General features: G+C 42.0%; 1 protein-coding gene across 3 annotated transcripts in view; it reads right to left on the bottom strand.

Moving 5' to 3' along the window:
• Window positions 1–19,378, bottom strand: part of garem (GRB2 associated, regulator of MAPK1) — a 149,152-nt gene that overhangs the window by 27,844 nt on the left and 101,930 nt on the right. For all 3 annotated transcript variants that reach the window (XR_009644458.1, XM_060823548.1, XM_060823549.1), the window contains 2 exons: window positions 16,635–17,810; window positions 4,269–4,426 (listed from right to left, as the gene is read on the bottom strand). Coding sequence is in view for 2 of the 3 variants with exons in the window: in XM_060823548.1 (XP_060679531.1) it covers window positions 4,269–4,426; window positions 16,635–17,810 (1,334 nt within the window). In the remaining variant the exon portion in view is untranslated. The remainder of the gene's footprint in view (window positions 1–4,268; window positions 4,427–16,634; window positions 17,811–19,378) is intronic.

Genomic DNA, 19,378 nt, shown 5'->3' with positions numbered 1-19,378 from the left:
TGTCTATTTTAAATTAGAAGATAGTCTGACTCAGCAGATTTTACAAGTAGTGAGAAGAATAGGTAGAATACTGTAACAATAGAAATTGCTGGTGAAACTCAGCAGGTCTGGCATCTGTAGACAGAAAACAGATTTAACCTTTTGAGTCTGATGATCCTTCTTCACGTCTCCACAGATGCTGTCAGACATGCTGGGTTTCTCCAGCAATTTCCATTTTTGTGTCAGAGCTCCAACATCTGTAGTTCTTTGTTTCACTTCAGTAAGTAAAATACTGTAATGGTCTAGTATACCGTGGCAAATGTGCCATCCTCAACTTATTAAAAATAAATTCATTGGATTTGGGCACTGCAGAACAGACCAATGTATATTGTCTATCCATAGTTGCATTCCAAAAGGGGTGGTGGGCAATTTTCTTGAACTGCTGCAGTCCATTTTGTATAGGTACACCCAAAATACCATTAGGAAGGGAGTTCCAGGATTTGGAAGCAGCAATGCTGAAAGGCCAGTGACATATTTCCAAGTCAGGATGGTGAGTGGCTTGGAGGGAACTTTGGAACTGAGCGTTCCTATGCGTCAACTGCGCTTATCCTCCTCGATGGTTGAGCTTTTGTGTTTAGAAGATGTTAGAGAAGCTTTGGTAAATTTATGTAGTGCATCGTGTAGATGGTATATGGTGCTGCAGTGGAAAGAATGAATATGGTGGCAATCAAATGGGTTTTTGCTTTGTCTTGGATAATGTCAGGCCTCATGAGTGTTGCTGGAGCTGCACCACCAAACCATCATCTCCCAGACCTCGAACACGACCCCACCTCCCACCACCAAACCATCATCTCCCAGACCATCCATAACCTCATCACCTCAGGGGATCTCCCATCCACCGCCTCCAACCTCATAGTCCCACAACCCCGCACCGCCCGTTTCTACCTCCTGCCCAAAATCCACAAACCTGAATGCCCTGGCCGACCCATTGTCTCAGCCTGCTCCTGCCCCATCGAACTCATCTCCACATACCTTGACACGGTTTTGTTCCCTTTAGTCCAAGAACTCCCCACTTACGTTTGGGACACCACCCACGCCCTCCACCTCCCCCAGGATTTTCGCTTCCCCGGTCTCCAACGCCTTATTTTCACGATGGACATCCAGTCCCTGTACACCTCCATCCCCCATCACGAAGGACTCAAAGTCCTCCGCTTCTTCCTTTCCCGCCACACCAACCAGTACCCTTCCACTGACACCCTCCTTCGACTGACTGAACTGGTCCTCACCCTGAATAACTTCTCTTTTCAATCCTCCCACTTCCTCCAAACTAAAGGAGTTGCCATGGGCACCCGCATGGGCCCCAGCTATGCCTGTCTCGTCGTAGGATATGTGGAACAGTCCATCTTCCGCAACTACACTGGCACCACCCCCCACCTTTTCCTCCGCTACATCGATGACTGTATCGGCGCTGCCTCGTGCTCCCACGAGGAGGTTGAACAGTTCATCAACTTTACTAACACCTTCCATCCCGACCTTAAATTCACCTGGACTGTCTCAGACTCCTCCCTCCCCTTCCTAGACCTTTCCATTTCTATCTCAGGCGACCGACTCAACAGACATCTACTATAAGCCGACTGACTCCCACAGCTATCTGGACTACACCTCCTCCCACCCTGCCCCCTGTAAGAACTCCATCCCATATTCCCAATTCCTTCGTCTCCGCCGCATCTGCTCCCAGGAGGACCAGTTCCAACACCGCACAGCCCAGATGGCCTCCTTCTTCAAGGACCGCAGATTCCCCCCAAACGTGATCGACGATGCCCTCCACCGCATCTCCTCCACTTCCCGCTCCTCTGCTCTTGAGCCCCGCTCCTCCAACCGCCACCAAGACAGAACCCCACTGGTTCTCACCTACCACCCCACCAACCTCCGTATACAACGTATCATCCACCGTCATTTCCGCCACCTCCAAACGGATCCCACCACCAGGGATATATTTCCCTCCCCTCCCCTATCAGCGTTCCACAAAGACCACTCCCTTCGTGACGCCCACGTCAGGTCCACACCCCCCACCAACCCAACCTCCACTCCCGGCACCTTCCCCTGCAACCGCAGGAAATGTAAAACTTGCACCCACACCTCCTCCCTCACTTCCCTCCAAGGCCCCAAGGGATCCTTCCATATCTGCCACAAGTTCACCTGTACCTCCACACGCATCATCTATTGCATCCGCTGCACCCGATGTGGCCTCCTCTATATTGGGGAGACAGGCCGCTTACTTGCGGAACGCTTCAGAGAACACCTCAGGGACGCCCGGACCAACCACCCCGTAGCTCAACACTTTAACTCTCCCTCCCACTCCACCGAGGACATGCAGGTCCTTGGACTCCTCCACCGGCAAAACATAACAACACGACGGCTGGAGGAGGAGCGCCTTATCTTCCGCCTGGGAACCCTCCAACCACAAGGGATGAACTCAGATTTCTCCAGTTTCCTCATTTCCCCTCCCCCCACCTTGTCTCAGTCGGTTCCCTCAACTCAGCTCCGCCCTCCTAACCTGCAATCTTCTTCCTGACCTCTCCGCCCCCACCCCACTCCGGCCTATCACCCTCACCTTGACTTCCTTCCACTATCACATCTCCATCGCCCCTCCCCCAAGTCCCTCCTCCCTACCTTTTATCTTAGCCTGCTTGGCACACTCTCCTCATTCCTGATGAAGGGCTTATGCCCGAAACGTCGAATTTCCTATTCGTTGGATGCTGCCTAACCTGCTGTGCTTTAACCAGCAACACATTTTCAACTGCACCCATCCAGGCAAGTGGGGAGTATTCCATCACATTCTTGACATGTGCTTGTAGATGATGGACAGGCTTTGCAGAGTCAGGAGATGAGTTACTCACTACAAGACTCCTAACATTTGACCTGGTCTTATAGTGACAGCATTTGTATGACTAGGCCAGTTCAAATTCTTAGAGATAGTTAAGCATAAATGCTATGATAAAATCTAGTATACATCAACTAATCACTTGGGCTTTACCTACCAAACAAATGTATAAAGCAATAAAATAAGTCACAGTCTAGTATAGCATTATTCCTCTGCCTTCCAACAAAAAAAGCTCTTGTGAGGGCACTTGATAAACTGGCATTTGAAACAAAGAGGACTATTTATTTGCCTGGGAACTTTGGAAGTGGGTGCTCCTATGCGTCAACTGTGATTAACTGCTGTAAACTAATATACATACTGAAACAAGGCAAAGGAATACCTGGAGCACTGAAATTGGGACTCACTTGAGAACAGTCGAACAAGTTGTAAACCTCCAAAGTATTCAAAATAAAAACTCAAAAATGTAATAGACTTATTATTAGTAGATATTTGTATAGAAATGTTTATTTCCATTAGAATTGCAACTGATATTTTTAATGGGACGTACCTGTAATGGCATACTTAAAAATATAAACTGAAAAGAAGCATTAATAACCATTTGTAACTTACTTCCAAATGGGCTCTCAGATACTAACATTTGGTTGGCTTGCAGTTTGGCAGTGCTAATGCTCAGAAGATGTAGCATTGGGGAAATAATGTCCCAAACATTAAATTTTCAACCCCACTGCAAACCTGGGAGGTGCTCACAAGTGAAGGAAAATAGGGAGAAACTCATTAGGATAAAAAGCAAACTGACCTAGGAATGGTTCCCACACAACCACTGAGTATGTAAAAACCTCCGAGGGAAAAGAAAAAAAAACTTAAAATGTCAACTTTGAAGAGTACAGTATTATATTAACTCCTGCTTAGGTAAAAATGAGAATGACCTGATAGAGGAGGCAACAATAGCTTTTCAATTACTGTTTTAAAATTCTGTTTTTGGATAACATATTTCACTGCATTTCAAAATGGCCACCATGTGCAACTTGATGATACATTTGCATTATGCATAATAAGAGAATCAAAAGGAGAATGTGCACTGTCTTCCTATAGAAACAAATCTACAAATATTTCACAGTAGCACGTTATGCTAAACAGTACCTATTTTCACTAACAAAAGAGAGCCAGAAAATGGTTAAGTTTGCAGAACCAAAAGATAAGGGTCCAAATTTATTTTTCATACCTAAGTTTAAAGCTTTCAAACAGGACAATCATCAACAGGGAGCTTGCCATAACTCATTACATGATCCACAATCACAGTAAGTTAAACAAAGCGGTACATTTTTCCAGTTGTTCTTAATCCAACACTCAAAGCTGAAGTCAGATCAGGCTGCCACATTATATAAAACACTTGGTGATTTCTTACATGTTATGCAATCCAGAAGAATAGTAAGATAGCGTAGGGCTCGGAGAGCGTGTCTGTTGGCGTATTTGCCGAGGTGGAATTGATGGACTCTGAGAAGATGGCTTGGAATTCCGTGGTGGAATTGGTGGAGCGTTCAGAAGTCTGCATTCTTCTTTTACCTAGCAATGGAAGTAAGACAATACAAATAAATGCTAAGAAATTTACAAAATAAAAACTTTCAGAACTTAAGATATTAGCAGCAGAATTGCCACCATTGCAGCAGAGATAACAGATGCAATTTATATTGAACGTCAGATATTCATAAATCAATTTGTAAGTTGTAATAGTGTATCAAGTTAACATGGTCAGTACTCAAATTTCTGCTTAAAGTTAGTGCAGCTGACTAAACCAAAAATCATCACAATTTTTTAATAAAATGGAACATTAAGAATTGAATTTAATGTTGAATTAGGTTTATTATCACGTACTTATGAATACAGTGAAAAGTTTACAAGTTGCCACCTTAGTTACAAAGGTACAGAATCTTGGTACAAGGCAGAAAAATAAAGCACCCTCTTTTTGCCAAGCACCTCAGGCTGCACGTTGTTGCTCTCATTGCTAATTGGAATGATGGTGGTAACCTCTCGTGCCGCCACATTGGGCTCACCCTCCCAATGCTGCACAGCTCACACCTCACATAAGTTAAGTAGATTGAACTAAGAAAAGAAAAAAAGAAGAGAAAGAAAAAATGTAAAAGCGAACACAGCGGACAAGCCCCGAGGGAGGAGCCCGCATGCTGCGCTGCTACACTGCCGCTGTGATGAGATAATACACAAAACTGCAATGCAAAAACTAAGTACCCAAACTTAGCCACAAGTCAGAACAAATAAAGTAGTGTTTTACTCCTTTCCACACCCAGCCAGATGAAAATCAACTGACATATTTTCATTTCAGTGGCATGAACAGGGATGAAGTGACTCACCTGGAAGTAAAATGCATGTGCAAACTCAGCAGGAAAAGAAAATAACTTTAAATTAAGAAATGCAACTATTTTCCATGAATTAAATCATGGGTGCAAACTGGGGTTCTGGTTTACTGGTCCAATAAAATTATCACTACACCACCACCCCACCCTTGATTCCAAAATGGAATGAAGCTGTGGTCTATAGGAACATAATCAGCACTTCTAACTGGGTAGGGAGGCCACAGTGATTCACACTACCAAGAAAACTAGTTTTGAGAGAGGAAGAGTCCATAGGAGCCACTGTAGGACCAGGTTACAGGTTTTCTGAAAATATAAATCTCACAAATCAGTCTGCTAGAATCCAAGAGGGTAAGTGCCAGGTGAGGGGATCAAATGGGGAGTGACTGGGCTGGGGTGGGGGCAAGGGTTTGCAAAGCTCACAACAATATCTCTGCAATGGTAGTGTCCCTAAGCCAAGAGACTTAGGTTCAATTCCTATCTGCTCCAGAGGTCATAGAGTGATACAGCATAGAAACAGACCCTTTAGTCCAACCAGTCCATGCCGACCATAATCCCAAGCTGAACTGGTACTCCCAACATGCGCTTGGCCCATATCCCCTTAAACATTTCTTATTCACGTACAATACCCACATCCACCACTTCCTCTGGAAATTCATTCCATACATGAACCAGTGTAATAAACAAATTGCACCTCATGCCTTTTTGACATCTTTCTGCTCTCATCTAAAATACATGCCCCCAGTCTTGAAATCCCCTCATTCACCTTATTTATACACTTCAGGATTTTATAAACTTCTATAAGGCCACCTCTCAATTTCCTATGCTCCAGTGAAAAATGTCCTAGTGTATCCAGCCTCTCCTAATAACTCAAACCTTCCATTCCAGACAACATCTTTAAACCTTTTATGGCCTCGCTCCAGCTTAATAATATCCTTCCTGTAACAGGGAAACCAAAACTGGATACAGTACTCCACAGAAGGCCTCACCAATGTCCTACAAATACTTAACATAACGTCCGAAATCCTATCGTGAAATGTCTGGTGCAAACGGTGAAGTCACATGGTATCAGGAGTGAGCTGGTAAAATGGATACAGAACTGGCTTAGGTCATAGGAGACAGAGGGTAGTGGTGGAAGCATGCTTTCTGGAATGGAGAGCTGTGACCAGTGGTGTTCCACTGGGATCAATGTTGGGATCTCTGCTATTCGTGGTCTACATAAATGATTTGAAGGAAAATGTAGCCAGTCTTAATTATTAACTTTGCGGATGATACAAAGATTGGTGGAGTTGCGGACAGCGAGGAGGATTGTCAGATACAGCAGGATAGAGACATGGGTAGAAAATGGCAGATGGAGTTTAATCCTGACAAATGTGAGGTGATGTATTTTGTATGATCAAGTATAGGTGGAAATTATACAGGGAATGGCAGAAAACCCTTAGGACTATTGATATGCAGAGGGATCTGGGTGTGCAGGTCCACAGGTCACTAGAGGTGGCTACGCAGTTAGGTAAGATAGGAAAAAAGGCCTATAGCATGCTTTCCTTCATTGGAAGGGGTATTGAGTATAAGGACAGGCAGATAATGTTGCAGTTTTACAGAACTTTAGTTAGGCCACACTTGGAATATTGCATACAGTTCGGGTCACCACACCACCAGAAGGATGTGGATGTTTTGGAGAGGGTACAGAAAAGATTTACCAGGATGTTGCCTGGTATGGGGGATTTTAGCTATGAAGAAAATTTGGATAGAGTGAGTGGGTTTCTTTTCACTAGAGGTTGAGGGGCAACCTGATAGAAGTTTATAAGATTGTGAATGGCATGGAGAGAGTGGAAAGTAGAAGACTTATTTTCCCCCCAAGATGTAGGGGTCAATTACTCGGGGACACTGGTTCAAGGTGCTGGGGATTGTGATGCTTTAAGCGAGATGTGAGATGCTCATTTTTCTTAAAGTGGAACATACTGCTGGAGATGGTGGTGGAAACAGACACAATAGCAGCATTCAAGATATACCTGGATGAATACATGAATAAAAAGGGAATAGAAGGATACAGATCCTGTAAACGAAGGCAGTTTTAATATGGAAGGCAAAATATGTCGGTGTAGGCTTGGAGGGCCGAAGAGCCTGTTCCAGTACTGTACTGTTCTATGTCTGAGCAAATGAAGGCGAGTATGCTAAACACCTTCTTAACCATCCTACCTATGTGATGCAAGTTTCTAATAATTATATACCTGAACCCTGAGGTATATGTTCTACAACATTACCAAGGCCCTACTTTTAATTACCTCAGTCTTACCTTTGCTTTACGAAAATACTATCATCTACATTTGCCCAAATTAAATTCTATCTGCCACTCTAGCCCATTGATCCAACTGAACAAATCTCATTGCAATCTTGGATAATATTCTTCATTGTCCACTATACCACTAATCTTGGTGTCATGCGCAAATTTACTAACCATGATTTCTGTGTACTCATCTAAATATTTACATAAATGACAAAACAAAAGTGGAGCCAGCACTGATCCCTATGGAATACTGGTCACAGGGCTCCAAACCGAAAAAAAAAACCCTCCATCATCTCACACATGTTGTTAAACCAATTTTGCATCCAATTGGCAAGCTCATCCTGAATCTCCTGTGTTCTAACTTTACTAGTTAGACTCCAATGTGGAACTTTGTCAAAGGCTTTACTAAAGTCTAAATAAACAATGCCTACCACTCCAGTTTCAATCTTCTTGCTTGCTTAAAAAAAAAATTCAGTCAAGTTTGAGAGACATTATTTCCCTTGCACAAAAGCATGCTGACTATTTCTGATCATTCCTTGCCTCTCCAAATGCATATAAATTGCATATTTTGGAATCACTTTCAACAACTTACCCACCACTGAAGTCAGGCTCACAGGTCTATAGTTCACAGGCTTCCTCTTACATCCCTTCTTGAAGAAAAACACACTAGCCATTCTCCAGTCATTTGGCACCTCACCCGTATTGATAGATGATAAAAGTATTTCTGCAAAGGATCCCACAATTTCCTCCTCAACTTCCCACAAAGTGTTGGGGTATATTCAAACCAGGTCTCAGAGATTTATCCACTTTTATGTTTTCTCCAGCACTTTCTCTTCTGTAATGTGAATTGTTTTCAAAACATAGAAATAAACATTTAAGTTCCCTGGTCTCTATTTCTTTCTCCATATTAAAAACAGACAAAATATTCATTTAATATCTCTCCGATCTGCTGAGCTTAAACACAGAAACAACTTTGTAAGGTAGAGTTGTAAAGTTTGTAATAACATCTTTGAGCATACTGATTAGAAAATATCTCCACATTAGATGCAATTTCACAACTGGACAGCTTTTGCTAGATGTTCCTGAATGTGTGGAAAATTACACTGATGACCAATTTAGGACCATCAGCTGCACTCAATGCGATAACTTCATCATCGGCACAGAATTCTACAGCACAAAAAAAGGCCCTGTGGGGCCTATCAAATCTGTGCCAGTCAAAAACACTATAATCCCACTTTCTAGCATTTGATCCATAGTCTTGAATGCCTTGACATCACAAGCACACATCTAAATACTTAAATGTTATGAGGGTGTGTGTCTCTACAACCCTCACAGCCAGTGAGTTCCAGATTCTCACCACTCTAAGTGAAATATGTTTTCTTCACATCCCCTCTGAACCTCTTGCCCCCAACCTTTCTGTCTATGCCTCTCATAATTTTGTACATCTCATCCTAATCACATCCCCCCCTCTGTCTCCTTTGATCAAAGAAAATAACTCTCAGGTGACTGTGTGGAGCTTACATGTTCTCCCATGTCTGCACAGGTTTTCTCCAGGTGCTCTGGTTTCCTCCCATAGTCTAAAGATGTGCAAGTTAGGTAGACTGGCCATGGCAAATTACCCATAGTGTCCAGTGATATGCAGGGTTACAGAGATAGGTTTGGGAGGTGGGTCTAGGTGGGGTGCTCTGTGGAGGGTCAGTGTGTACTCAATGGGCTGAATGGCTGCTTCCACACTGTAGGGATTCTATGATTCATTTCCTCCTTCTCAGTAGTGAGCATCAACACACAATATTAATTTAAACCCCTACCTGCATCCTCCAGCTCCACGCACAAATTACTACTGTGGTCCTTAATGGGCCCTACTGTGTTTTTCGTAATGTACTTGTAAAATATCTTAAGATTTTCTTTTATCTTAGCTGCCAATATTTTTTCATACCTCCTTTTTGCTTCCTCATTTCTTTTTAAAGTTTTCTTTAGCATATGCTGTACAAGGGCTTCCATTGTTTTGAGCCCTTGGCCTCCCTTATTCTCTTTATCCAATCCTGTATATCCTATGATATCCATGGCTCACTGGATTTGTTGGCCCCATCCCTTTATCTTCTTGAATGCATCTCACTGCTCTGTACAGATTTACCTTAAATTATCTGCTCCCAGTCTATATGGCAAATCATACCTGATCATACTAAAATTGGTCCTCTCCCAATTTATAACTTTGATTTCAGGCCCCTCTTTTGCCTTTTCCATAACAATATCGAATCGAAAGGTGTTATGACTGCTATCTGCAAAACTCCTCCCACTGACATTCCAACCACTTGTCTGGCTTCATCATCTACAAATTACTTCCAGGACTATCCACTTTCTCATGGGGCCTTCTACGCATTGGCTTACAAAAACTCACTTGGATGCATTTTAAGAATTCTGCTGGCTCTAAATCTTTTGCATTGTAATGCCAGTTAACATAGGGGATTTCAACTTGCCCAATCACTATCCTGTTACTATTGCACACATCCAAAATTTGCCTACATCTCTGTTCTTCTATTTCTCTCAGACTGTTAAGGGTATGATATGACACTCCCAACAATTCGATCGCTTCTTTTTGGTTCGAGTTCTACCCTTATGACTTCATTTAAGAAGCCTTCTAAGATGGAATTCCTTGTTATTGCTGTAATTAATTCACTGATCAATACTGCAACATCTATTTTATATTTTAAAAAACTTCTTCCCTGTTCGCCCAAAGATCCTGTATCCCAATCCTGCCCCTCTCGCAATCATAGTGACTGCAATGACATCATACCTCCATGTTTTAATTTTGTCGTCAATTCATCTGCCTTATTTGTCAGATTCCTTCACTAAAATTCCTAGCCTGGAATTTGAACCCAGAACCATTGTGACTCAAAAGTGAGTGTGCTTCACATGACACAGTGAAGCTATTGCGAGAAGGTGGAAGGTTGTAAAAGTATCATATCAACATCAGAATAGCGGTATTGTAGAAGGTTGCAGAAAAAAAAGGGATAATGCATCGCAGTCAAATAATATCTAAGATCAGTTCAATTATGGTAGAGTCGAAATTCAGAAAGGAAGTTTTTGGAATGAAGAACATGTATTCAGTTCCAGTGGCATTAAATAAGAGGAGCTTGGACGTGGAGTGCAAAGATTAAAGGATTAAATTAAGATTTTGAGAGGAATGGCAATGGTAGGAAAAAGCCATCTGCTGTAGTAACTGAAAAAAAGGAAACATTTACAAAGTCAGCAGTTATCAACAGTTTAGTGAGAATGAATAATCCCAGCAATCAACTCTGCAGATCTAACGGTAAGTGGAAGAGTAACGAGAAAATGCTGAAGATCAGTTCAAAAGCATGGAAATCCTGAAGGAACGTTTTTCTTTATGATCAGATGGGAGGGTGGGGAGGGGGTGAGCAGAAAGAAGTGGCAATTCAAATGGATGGCTCACAACTTTGGCAGGGAAAAAGTGTTGTGGTTCTGTACGCCGAGCTGGGAGTGTGTGTTGCAGATGCTTCGTCTCCTGTCTAGGTGACATCCTCAGTGTTTGGGAGCCTCCTGAAGTGCTTCTGTGATGTTTCCTCCGGCATTTATAGTGATTTGTATCTGCCGCTTCCGGTTGTCAGTTCCAGCTGTCCGTTGCAGTGGCCGGTATATTGGGTCCAGGCCAATGTGCTTATTGATTGAATCTGTGGATGAGTGCCATGCCTCTAGGAATTCCCTGGCTGTTCTCTGTTTGGCTTGTCCCTATAATAGTAGTGTTGTCCCAATCGAACTCATGTTGCTTGTCATCTGAGTGTGTGGTTACTAAGGATAACTGGCCGTGTCGTTTCGTGGCTAGTTGGTATTCATGGGTGCGGACAGCCAAGATTGTATTCCTACAGATCTCTGACCAATTTCAATAAGCTTCACCCAGATATGGCTGACTGACATTACGCCACTCCCACAACTGTTTCTGATGGCCATACTGGACTGACTGTTGACAACTCCCAGGCCATCATTGGACAAATCCCTCTGGATTGTCTGTCCAAGGACTAACATCAAGCAGTTTCCAACATGTATGTTCGGTTGAGAAAATATGTAACACGGTTGCCATGGAAGCAGCTGGCACGTGCTGCAGGTGTTAGACTGACATCTGGGTGTGCCACACATCCAGATGCTCCCCCACCTCAGACTGATTCCTACTGTCAAGCAGCCTGTCTACATTTCTGCAAAGAGCATGTCAATCCTACGGTACTGAGAGCCTTTGGCTCTGGCTGAAGTGTTTCCCTAAGATATAAGCGATCCAATTAAGACTCATCAGGTCTGAATTATAGGAATTATGCTGTGAAATGAATCAATACTGCTCAATCTCCAGCTCCCAATTTATTGATTCAGACCTATATCTTTATTTTAATAGATTTCTTTACTAATTTTCCGTTAGGATACCAGCTCTATGATTAAAGCCCTCCAATTATCTCAGTTACATTACTACTCTGTCTGGTGCTGCACAGCAAGCTGTGGTAGGTTAATGACCCTATTTCATAACTATGGAAAACAATTTTGCCCTTCCCAAAATCAAAACCATATGAGAAGAGCCAATGGGCAACTGCCAGTAGCATGAATCACAGCTAAATGTCACATACCATACAAAAGTGTGCAGCAATTTCCACCGAAAGTCAGGATTAAATCTGGGGCTTCCATTATCTGGCAAGGCAACATTACAAGAACTAGCTATCACCTATAGATGAATCAGGAGATCAGGTTTTTGAAGGATGCGTAACAATTTGCCACATTCTTCACAAATTTCAAATGCTCTTAAGTCATAAATTTACCATCAATAATGGTGGAAATGTCACAACGTTTGACTGTTAAGCAGTCTTACTAATTCCCACTCTTATTCTTTATGTCTTCAACCCTATAAGGGAGGAACGTTCCAAGGGTATTTCTACTGAAAATGAGAGCAATTTCTTAAGTTTTGAGTGAGTATTTTGTCAACATCATTTGAGGACATATTTTCGAACAGATTTGCAGCATATAAACTATCAGTTAAATATTGCAGCAAAAAACAAACATTCAGCCAAAGCAACATATTCAGAAATGCAGTAAAAATTACAGCATTAGCATCTATTAAAAAGCATAAGAGGTTATACAGATAAACATAGCTTAAACACAACAAGATTGAATAAGGTGATTTAACCCTCTTTCCCACACCAACAATAAACAAAGTTGGGGGATATTAAGTTGCTTGTCAAGAAAACAGGCATTCCAAGAAGTTTATTGTTATGTAATTTCAAACATTAAACTTTTTTTAAGCTGACATCTTCCCCAGTCTCAGGAGGGTAGTGACTTATCTGAAGTACCTGAATCACTAACAAGTCCCTATTGATCATGTGATTCAGAACAGTGAAATTGGCAAGTTATTTAAACATTGTGGTAGGGAGGAATAAAACCAGCTATACATTAAAATCAAGCAGGAAGTTACAACAATGCTCAAAGTGGTTAATGTAAAAAGCACTTGGCTATTACTTCCTCCTAAGCAGAAATATCATCATCCTCATGGTTTCAAGTTAGAAGACACAGTAAAGATAAGGCACCATAGTCTTAGCAGACCATGGGGTTTTATCTTATGAGAGAGATAAACAAATGGTGGTGGTTTAACCGGAGGGCCACTAAAGAGTCAAAGATGTACAGCACAGAAACAGACTCTTCGGTCCAACCCGTCCATGCCAACCCAATCTAGTCCCACCTGCCAGCACCTGGCCCATATCCCTCCAAACCCTTCATATTGACATACCCATCCAGATGCCTTTCAAATGTTGCAATTGTAATAGCCTCCACCATTTCCTCTGGCAACTCATTCCATACATGTACCACCCTCTACGTGAAAAAATTGCCCCTTAAGTCTCTTTTATGTCTTTCCCCTCTCACCCTAAGCCTATGCCCTCTAGTTCTGGACTCCCCCACCCCAGGGAAAAGACCTTGCCTATTTATCCTATCCATGCCCCTCATGATTTTATAAACCCTATGAGGTCACCCCTCAGCCTCCACCACTCCAAGGAAAGTAGTCCTAGCCTATTCTCTCACTATAGCTCAAGTCCTCCAAACCTGGCAACATCCTTGTAAATCTTTTCTGAACCCTTTCAAGTTTCACAACATCTTTCCGATAGGAAGGAGACCAGAATTGCACACAATATTCCAACAGTGGCCGAACAATGTCCTATACAGCCGCAACATGACCTTTCAACTCCTGTACTCAATACTCTGACCAATAAAAGAAAGCATACCAAACGTCTTCTTCAATATCCTATCTACCTGAGACTCCATTTTTAAGGAGCTATGAACCTGCACTCCAAGGTCTCTTTAGATTCCTTACAGATTAGATTCCCTACAGTGTGGAAACAGGCCCTTCGGCCCAACCAGTCCACACTGACCAGCGGAAGAGTAACCCACCCAGACCCACTACCCTCTGACTAATGTATCTATCGCTATGAGCAATTTAGCATGGCCAACTCACCTGACCTACACACTTTTGGACTGTGGGAGGAAACCAGAGCACCCGGAGGAAACCCACGCAGACACGGGGAGAATGTGCAAGATTCTTTGTTCAGCAACACCCTCTAGGACCTTACCATTTAGTGTGCAAGTCCTGCTAAGATTTGCTTTCCCAAAATGCAGCACCTCGCATTTATCTAAATTAAACTTTATCTGCCACTTCTCAGCACATTGGTCCATTTGATCAAGATCCCCCTGTAATCTGTGGTAACCTTCTTCGCTGTCCACTACACCTCCAATTTTGGTGTCATTTGCAAATTTACTCTTATGCTCACATCCAAATCATTTATATAAATGACGAAAAGCAGTGGACCCAGCACCGATCCTTGTGGCACTCCACTGATCAGCCTTCAGACTGAAAAACAACCCTCCCCCACCATCCTGTCTCCTACCTTTGAGCCAGTTCTGTATCCAAATGGCTAGTTCTCCCTGTATTCCATGAGATCGAATCTTGCTAGCCAGTCTCCCATGGGGAACCTTATTGAATGCCTTACTAAAGTCCATATAGATCACATCTTCTACTCTGCCCTTATCAATCTTTTGTTACTTCTTCAAAAAACTCAATCAAGTTTGAGAGACATGATTTCCCACATACAAAACCATGTCGACAGTCCCTAATCAGTCCTTGTGTTTCCAAATACATGTACATCCTGTCCCTCAGGATTCCCTCCAACAACATGTCCACCACTGACGTCAGGTTCACTGGTCCATAGTTCCCTGGCTTGTCCTTACCACCTTTCTTAAAACAGTGACACCACGTTAGCCAACCTCCAGTCTTCCAGCATTTCACCGTGACTATCAATGATACAAATATTTCAGTAAGAGGTCCAGCAATCACTTCTCTCGCTTCCCACCTGATCAGGTCCTGGGGATTTATCCACTTTTGTGTTTCAATATACCTAGCACTTCCTCCTCTGGAATGTATTTTCCTACATTCTATACCTGCCATGTCCTTCTCCACAGTAAATACTGATGCAAAATACTTGGTTAGTATCCCCCCTATCTCCTGCAGCGCCACATAAAAGCCATCTTGCTGATCTTTGAGGGGCCCTATTCTCTCCCTAGTTACCCTTTTGTCCTAAATATATTTGTAAAAACCCTTTGGATTTTCCTTAATTCTATTTGCCAAAGCTATCTCATGTCCCCTTTTTGCCCTCCTGATTTCCCACTTACGTATACTCCTATATTTATACTCTTCTAAGGATTCACTCGATCTATCCTGTCTACACCTGACATTTGCTTCCTTCTTTTCCTTAACCAAACCCTCAATTTCTTTAGTCACCCAGCATGCCCTCCCAGCCTTTCCTTTCACCTTAACAGGAACAGACCGTCTCTGGATTCTCATTATCTCATTTCGGAAGGCTTCCCATTTTCCAGCCGTCCCTTTACTTGCAAACATTTGCCCCCAATCAGCTTTTGAAAGTTCTTGCCTAATACTATCAAAATTGGCCTTTTTCCAATTTAGAACTTCAACTTTCAAGTCTGATCTATTCTTTTCCATCACTATTTTAAAACAAATAGAATTATGGTCACTGGCCCCAAAGTGCTCCCCCACTGACACCTCTGTTACCTGCCCTGCCTTATTTCCCAAGAGTAGGTCAAGTTTTGCACCTTCTCTAGTAGGTACATCCACATACTGAATCAGAAAGTTTTCTTGTACACACTTAAATTCCTCTCCATCTAAACCCTTAACACTGTGGCAGTGCCAGTTTATGTTTAGAAAGTTAAAATCCCCTACCATAACCACCCTATTATTTTCGCAGATAACTGAGATCTCCTTACAAATTTGTTTCTCAACTTCCCTTTGACTCTTAGTGGGTCTATAATACAATCCCAATTAGGTGATCATCCCTTTCTTATTTCTCAGTTCCACCCAAATAACTTCCCTGGATGTATTTCTGGGAATATCCTCCCACAATACAGCTGTAATGGTATCCCTTATCAAAAACACCACTTCCCCATCTGTCTTGCCTCCCTTTCTGTCCTTCGTGTAGCATTTGTATCCTGGAAAATTAAGCTGCTGTACCTCAGGTGACGGGAGAAGAGAGAGGTTGAGAAGGAGAGTCCTTCAAGGTAACCTCAGCCAGTGCAGGAATTGAACCCTTGCTGTTAGCATCACTCTGCATCGCAAATACCAGCCGTCCAACCAATTGAGCTAGCTGACCCCCTAAGACTAAATACTGATCAGGGATTATTCCACTTTGACTTGATTCTGGAACAATGCTGTGATGTAACTGTGAATGAAAAATAATTTTAAACTGAATACTAAATTCTTAAATCTTAATTTCCAAGTTTAGGAAAAAAAGATATTTAATATCTGCTAGATTTTAGAAACACTTCATTCACCAGCCACATACTATGAAGTACTTCTATATAAAATCAATGAGTGGAACCAGAAAATCAGGTCTGGGAACATTGCAGGAAAATCCATATTTTGCAACTCATGGTAGTAAAAGAATGAATCACAGTTAAATATTTATTAGTTTTGAATTCCTGAGAGCACAAACACTGTTACCATTTTCCAAAACTGGTTCAGCACTAAGTTTGCTAAATATTGTGCAGTCAGTCTAAAATCAGAACTTACAGCTTCAGACTTTGGAGGCACTGGAGGTGGAGGTAGACAAGTATCAGACGATGGTTTGATTGAAGACAAAGGACTTGGAGAAGAAAGGACAGAAGAAGCTGGGCATTTAGAGTGGCTAGAGCCCCTCTGATCAGATTTCAATCTCTCGCCCAAACAGAAAAGATCTTGTCCACTCAGTTTCCCAGTTCCTTGATCTAACCATAGCTCTTCATAGGGAAGTTCTGACCATGATTGGACTCCAGCAGATTCTTCAGTCACTTCAGGTAGCAAATAATCACTCCCACTGTCTCCAGAATCTTGAGATAGGACGGTTTCATGAGAGAAGAGAGTCCACTCATTATTTGGATCTTTGCAACCATGCAGATTTACTTCACTATTTCCATGCAAATTATTTCCATAAACACATACGGAAAGTCGATGGAAAGACTGTGTCAATTCTTCACGGGCATAGCTGAGAGAGTTAGGCATGTGACTGTGCCCAGTACACCGCGTCTTCTTTGGACTTTTGCAATCTTCATTCCAGTCAATTTTTACATCCCGAACAGCTCGTGAATACTCTTCAATATCGAACTGCTCTTGACAAACATTGAATGAATGTTGTATTGCGTTCTCATACCACATTGCTCCCTTAAGAAGACCTTCAGCTAAGGTAAACTTTGGCACAACTAAATGAAGTGGAAAGTGCATGGGAATCATTTTGTTGTTGCGAAGTACACAGCACACCACAACAGTCTTGGTTTGAATATTAACAAACTTATAGCGATGACCCTCTCGAATGAGGTGCAGATCATAAGGATTTCGTGGAGGTGCAGATGGCACTGTAACATTTACTGGGAGCCTGGTCTTTTCAACAATGGTGCGAATAGTGTGTTCACCATCTTGCATTTGTATCTCAAGGGGACTACGTGTGCTGAATCGGCCTTTACACTGGAAAGGAAGGCTAATGCTTTCATTGGTCCGGTGATTCATGCAAATAAGGCAAGGCATCTTTCCTCTTCCAAATCTGCCAATAGCGTTCAATTTTCCAATTTTCTTAAAGATATTGTTAAATCTGGACTTTTCTTTTGATGTTTTGGCATAAAGAATTTCAGCTTGTCCCATTAGAGTAAGTTCATCACCTGTACTCAAAGTGATGTTGTATACTTCAGTATCTTCATTGCATTCCCCTGCGGCTACCTGAGGAGGAGGAGGAGGAACAAATAATTAATTATATTACAACGCAGTTGTTTTTTCCCCTGTGGCTTCAATGACTTCAACTTTTGGTTGATTATTTTCATAAACATTGATCAATTCCTGGCCATAATGCACCCACAAAACATCAAGAAAGTAGTGTGGGAAAGTGGCAGACTGAACAAAGGAACAGGTATACCACTACAGAAAAACTGATTACTTGAGCATTCCAAGTTAAAACTCATACAGATACAACAAGAACACAGAAATTCAGTAATTTAGAACCTGTGAACTGCAGGTGAGCAACATGGATCTTGCAGCTGCTCCTGGGATTGCAGGCTTAAAATTTTTTTTTTTTTACAGTTTTATAATCATAGTTTACTAATAAAATATTTCTTTCCATTTTGTTCTATTAACATTAAAAATAACAAAGCCATTTTAAAAAAAAACAGACTTTTTAAAAAACGAGCTTTTGAGGCTGTACAGTGAACGGCTGAGTTAATTTTAACTCATAATTCAAAAATTTTTAAATGTCTACGTGTTTAAAAAGGTTTCTTTTTAAACATTGCAAAGGATTTTCTTTTGAAAAACTGAAGTTTGTTTTTAAAATAAGGAGTCGTGTTTACATTCCGGAGAGTCCTACACATGGGTCAGCTCTGGAGAAGAGTTTTGTTTTCTTCAAGGAATTTATCGAAGAGGATTTGTTTTCATTCAGTTAATCAGCCAAGCGGTTGACTTTAAGTTTTATATGTTTGATTTTTCTCATTTTAACATTATTTTCTGTAGGTAATGAAAAGTAGTTTATTTTATATACAAAGTGTTATTGAAACTTTTTTTTGGCTTAATGTTATTAAGGCCATATAGAAGGTACAGGTTGAGATGGCTAGTAAATTTAGAAAAGTTATTACCCAGCAGGATCAGTCAAATAGATGAGTGACTGTCAGGAAAGATATGAAGGTGGTTCAAAAGTCTCCATTAGCTATTCCTCTATCAAATAGATATTCAGTTTTTCGAACTGTTGAAGGGGATACTCTCTCCAAGGAAAATGGAAGAGCCAGTCATTGGACACTTAGAACGATTCTTATGTTAGGCAGTCTAGAGTCATAGAGATGTACAGCATGGAAACAGACCCTTCGGTCCAACCCGTCCATGCCGACCAGATATCCCAACCCAATCTAGTCCCACCTGCCAGCGCCTGGCCCATATCCCTCCAAATAGGAATCCCTTCCTATTCATATACTCATCCAAATGCCTCTTAAATGTTGCAATTGTACCAGTCTCCACCACATCCTCTGGCAACTCATTCCATACACTTGCCATTTTCTGCATGAAAAAGTTGCCCCTTTGGTCTCTCTTATATCTTTCCCCTCTCACCCTAAACCTATGCCCTCTAGTTCTGGACTCCCCAGCCCCAGGGAAAAGACTTTGTCTATTTATCCTATCCACGCCCCTCATAATTTTGTAAACCTCTATAAGGTCACCCCTCAGCCTCCAACACTCCAGGGAAAACAGCCCCAGCCTGTTCAGCCTCTCCCTGTAGCTCAGATCCTCCAACCCTGGCAACATCCTTGTAA

This window comes from Hemiscyllium ocellatum, chromosome 4 (assembly GCF_020745735.1).
Source record: "Hemiscyllium ocellatum isolate sHemOce1 chromosome 4, sHemOce1.pat.X.cur, whole genome shotgun sequence".
Lineage (NCBI taxonomy): Eukaryota > Metazoa > Chordata > Chondrichthyes > Orectolobiformes > Hemiscylliidae > Hemiscyllium > Hemiscyllium ocellatum.
The sequence above is the reverse complement of the archived record's forward strand: the minus strand, read 5'-3'. Positions and strand labels throughout refer to the sequence as shown.